This window comes from Photinus pyralis, unplaced genomic scaffold (genome assembly GCF_008802855.1).
Source record: "Photinus pyralis isolate 1611_PpyrPB1 unplaced genomic scaffold, Ppyr1.3 Ppyr1.4_LG8, whole genome shotgun sequence".
Taxonomy (NCBI): Eukaryota; Metazoa; Arthropoda; class Insecta; order Coleoptera; family Lampyridae; genus Photinus; species Photinus pyralis.
The window spans coordinates 29,744,965-29,749,800 of record NW_022170819.1 but is presented as its reverse complement, the minus strand read 5'-3'; the positions used below and the strand labels follow the sequence as shown (position 1 = coordinate 29,749,800).

The window sequence follows — 4,836 nt, the reverse complement described above, 5'->3', positions numbered from 1 at the left end:
TTTTTGTTCCTGCGCCTGCTTCGCCCACCATCTCTATCGCCCGCGTTTCTGAGCCATCTCCACATCTTTTTTTGTGGCATTGTAGCATAGGGGATTTTTTCTAACCGCCACTACAACAAAAAAGTACCATAATTTATACATGAAAGAAAAATTTTTGCAAGTTTACGTAAATGATTATTACAATTAAAATTTTTAAAATTATAGTTTTTATCACAACAAGGCTGCTGGGTCAAATCATATGTGAGACTGTGTGTAACAAATCCTAACTTAAAAGACAGCATTGTATACACCAAAACAAAAATGCTTACCAAGGAGTAAATCAACGATGTGTTAGCGCTCCAAATAGTCCAGGAGGCAGCGACAGGCCCGGATTGGGAGCATTTTTCGGCCCGGGTTGTCACTATAAACCGGCCCCTTTTAAGCGGCCTACTCACGAGGCAATTTGCAGGGTACAATTTGCAGGGAACAATTTGTAACGAAATTGGGTGTAGACGCTACACATCCCAATTTATCAGTAGAGTTGTTGATTTCCGAGTGCGTGTAGTATCTCACCATGGCTCCCTCAAAGCGCCAAAAAATTGGTATAGCATTAGCATTAGTGACATTAGACTCTGATGAAAAGAAAAAGAGAAGAAAGTACTGGACAAAACAATGGTTGCTAAAAAGAAGTCAATTTTCTCATACAATTTTAATGAAGGAATTGGAAGCAGAGGACTTTAAAAACTTTTTACGGATGGATAGTAACTGTTTTGAAGAACTTCTTAATATGGTGGGGCCTTTAATTGCCAAACAAGACACTTTAATGAGATCCAGCGTTAGTGCCACACAACGATTAATTGTTACTTTGAGGTATCTGGCTACCGGAAGAAGTTACGAAGACCTAAAATTTAGCGCAGTTATATCCCCGCAACTCCTATCTAGTATAATTCCAGAAACATGTTGGGCTATCTACAATTGTTTGAAACACTATATAAAGGTAAGTTAAAAAAATATATACACTTTTGATAATTAAATTTTTATTGAAATCATTTAAACACAAGATACTGAGATATTATGTCGGTATCTTCAGGAGGTGGTTGATCGAAAGTTGTTGGATGGACGACAGTAGGTGTTCGGTCGACAGGGTAAAAACTTGCTGTTTGATTTGTTGTTGGTGTCGAACCTGAAGCCAAGTATTGAGGGGATATTGGTCCCATCGAAATACTGGGAGGTGCTGAATATGAGGCTGAATACTGAGACACTCTTGGAGTAGATACAGATGCTACTGAATGGCGGGACGACGGCGATGACGAAGAATATTGGTAATGGTACGGTGTCTGGACTGCGGGATTCAATATAATTGATGCATTTTCAGTTAATTTCCCCAATTTGGCGTAAAAAATAACATCAGAAATTAATTTGTTAGCAATAGCTGATTGCTGTGGATCCACTGTACTTAACTGGAGTCCTAAGGATTTTCCGATTATTTCCCACTCTTGTTCCGTATCATCTAGTAATTTATTTGCCTTTTCAGTACTTCTTCTTTAGCCTTGTCTAAGCTTTTTCTTTGCCTTTTAGTATTTGTCATTTTTGATGTTGATGGTATTTCCTCCTGAGTGGCTGCATTAGTTCCTGAAGCTTCTTGGTCGAGTGCATTTTCATTAGATAACTCAACAGGCACCTGAGGTGTTTCCTGAAAATAAAAATATAGTTAATATATTTTGTGTTTATATTTTATAATTTTTTTCATCATTGTTTATCACTGATTTTTTGTTCTAGATGCCAACAACAGAAGAAGAATGGAAACGTGTCGCCAACCAATTTGAAACCAAGTGGAATTTTAGTCATTGTTTAGGGGCTATGGACGGAAAACACATAGCAATACGGAAGCCACCACACAGCGGTTCTGCGTATTACAATTACAAAAGCTTTTTTAGTGTAGTACTGTTTGCTGTGGTCAATGCAAATTATGAATTTATGTATGTACACACTGGAACAAACGGAAGTATTTCAGATGGGGGTGTTATACAAAATACAAATTTCTTTAAAATGTTAACTAGAGGTTATCTAAACTTGCCACCTTCGTCTCCTTTACCAGATAGCAACAGTTCTGGCCCTTATGTATTTCTCGGCGACAGTGCATTTGCTATTAGTAGACACATTCTGAAACCATATCCGTTCAAAAACATAGATCATGAAAAGAGGATATTCAACTACAGGCTATCTCGTGCCAGAAGAGTTTCTGAAAACGCCTTCGGCATAATGGTATCTCGATTTAGGGTTTTACTACAAACTATTGCTACCAATGTTGACAATGTTGATCCCATAGTATTGGCTTGTTGTGCACTTCATAATTATTTGAGAAACAAATCATCTAGCTACATCACACAGACATTTGTAGATAAAGAAAATACAGAAAATTTGACATTTGACCTTGGTGCGTGGCGTGATATAGGCACTAATTTAGTTCCTCTCGCACAAATTAGCGATAGGCAAAGGAATGAAGAAGGTAAATATGTTCGAAACGTATTTAAAGAATATTTCAATGCAGAAGGCAGTGTTTCTTTTCAGGAAAATATGTTGAGAGTTGTGCCATTATAAGAAAAATAAATAAATAAATCATAGATTGATAGTATTTGTTATTATTTACCTGAGTAGAGTTTTCCAAAGTATCTTTTCCGTCACGGCTTGGTTGGGTATTTTCTGTTAAGAATCCCATCAGGTCGAAATACCACAATGATGGTATATAAATATCATCTAATCCTGACCCAGTTATTTTCGAATTTTTTATCTAAAAATTATAATACAAAACTAGTAAAATGCCTACTTTTTACAGACACAAAGTAATAAAAATCTATATTAACAACTTACTTTTTTTAGTTCCCTGTTATACGTTGTCCGCATATTTTCTAATTTCTTCTTGAATACATCTAAAGTTGCTGATTTGTCGAACACTTTATATTTATCTAGCAAAATATTGAAGCCTTCCTGTCTCATATCGCGATTCAGGTAGTTACTGTTTGTTTTGTCCCATAAAAAAGGCATATCTCGAAATGTGTCGATGATATCGGTCCATACTTCCTTTTCTTTTTCCAACATTATGTTTTTAAATTATTGTATTTCACTAATCCACTTTTTCTAGCCAAAAACAAGAAAAAATAATCAACGTGAAAGAACAAATAACCCGGCCGACCTATAACCTCATTTATTAAGATCAAATCGCCTCCAACTGTCCCACACACACAATAATTCGCAGGGTATTCGGGAGGGGAGCAGAGCGATTGGAATGACTGAGAACCCAACTAGCCGATATCGTGAAGTCGTTAAAAAATTGGAACGATTGCAATACACACGAGACAATCCGCAGGGTCCCTGCAAATTGTACCCTGCAAATTGCCTCGTGAGTAGGCCGCTTTTAGATTAACCTACAACAATTTTTGCTACATGTACATACATCGATTAAAATAGGAGGTACACTAGACATTGATTCACTTTTGATTGACAACGGTCAGCCCAAAGGTCAGGGTAATCATTATAGTTTAATAACTGAACACAAGATCTTTATATTTACTACAACTACTGCAATAAAAATGTTGTTTGCATGAAACGCATCCAAAATGTAAGTATAATATTTAATATTTTAAACAATTAACAACTTTTTCAAAGATTCGCTTTTTGTTGCTAAATCATTTATAATATCGTCGGTGTCTATATCTACGAAAATATCTTTTTCAACAGACATCAAAAGTAAGGCATCCAAGTGTTCCTGTGTGAGACAACTTCTTAGCCTGTTTAGAACAAATTTCAACTTTGAGAATGTCCTTTCACAGGAAACCTGGGCGCATGACAATGTTAAGACATATTTATAAGCATTGTATAGATTATTGTATGACACAGTATGTAATTTATACTGGAGCAAAACTGTAAAACAACATACAACGCAATTTTTGCATGTTTGACGACATGTAGTCATATGTAGGGGTTTGTGATCATCTTCGTTGGATATCGATTTGCGTCCTACATTTACCAAGACCGCTTTCATTTCGTTCCATTTCTTCGCAAAATCTTTTAGCTCAGTCCGAATGTCTGCCGAGGTCACAATGAGATTGCTATGTTTTGTTATCTGATCCGCAATATCTTGAAATGAATCATCTGGCAAACGATCAATTTCTCCAAAGTAGGATGGATCTAACCAAGCAATGTCCAAAAATAATTTTTGATGACCTGTGAATCTGTTTTCCAAACTTAGCAAAGCATTGTCATAAATAACGTTGTAAACCTGTGTTTCAAATCTTTTCTTTGGGTCGGTGATACACTCGTCATTACTTCTTTCTCCAGGGATTTTTGTTCTTTTTATGATTCGTCTTGTAGCAAAACTAGATGTAAAATATGGTTCCCGTACTACTTCAACGCCATCATTATCAGTATCTGGCGTTGTTTGTTCTGATTCAGCATCCATTCTACGATTAGCCCAAACGAGAATTTTTTTGGCAGCTGCCAATACTTCTTCAAATCTTCGTGAGTCCGTTTTAAGAATATTCATGGTATGTTCAACCATTTTAAATGCCATGATAAAATTCATTCCATTTGTTTGAAGGTATTTCGATAATGGAGTTGTAGATTCAAATATCTTCAAAAAAATGTGAGCAGTTAGTATCATTTCAAACTTTTTCAACGAGTCAGCTATCGACTTTGCTTTGAAACGCACATCGTTTGTGAAATTGTGTGAACTAGCAAGTTCTTCTAGCGTTTTCTATAAAACCTGCATTTGTTGGATTATTGTAATGTCCAAACATTTTTATAAAACTTTTCATCAACGAAGATATTGACTCTATAATATAATTCACAGTAGTTTTT

General features: G+C 35.8%; 1 protein-coding gene across 1 annotated transcript; it reads right to left on the bottom strand.

The window, feature by feature from the left end:
- Nucleotides 1-1,489: 1,489 nt before the first annotated feature.
- LOC116179526 lies at nucleotides 1,490-3,378 on the bottom strand. Its single transcript, XM_031499321.1, has 3 exons — nucleotides 2,851-3,378; nucleotides 2,630-2,770; nucleotides 1,490-1,672 (listed from the first exon to the last, which is right to left on the bottom strand). The coding sequence occupies exons 1-3, from the start codon at nucleotides 3,076-3,078 to the stop codon at nucleotides 1,490-1,492; spliced, it is 552 nt and encodes a 183-aa protein (XP_031355181.1). The 5' UTR covers nucleotides 3,079-3,378.
- Nucleotides 3,379-4,836: the final 1,458 nt, after the last annotated feature.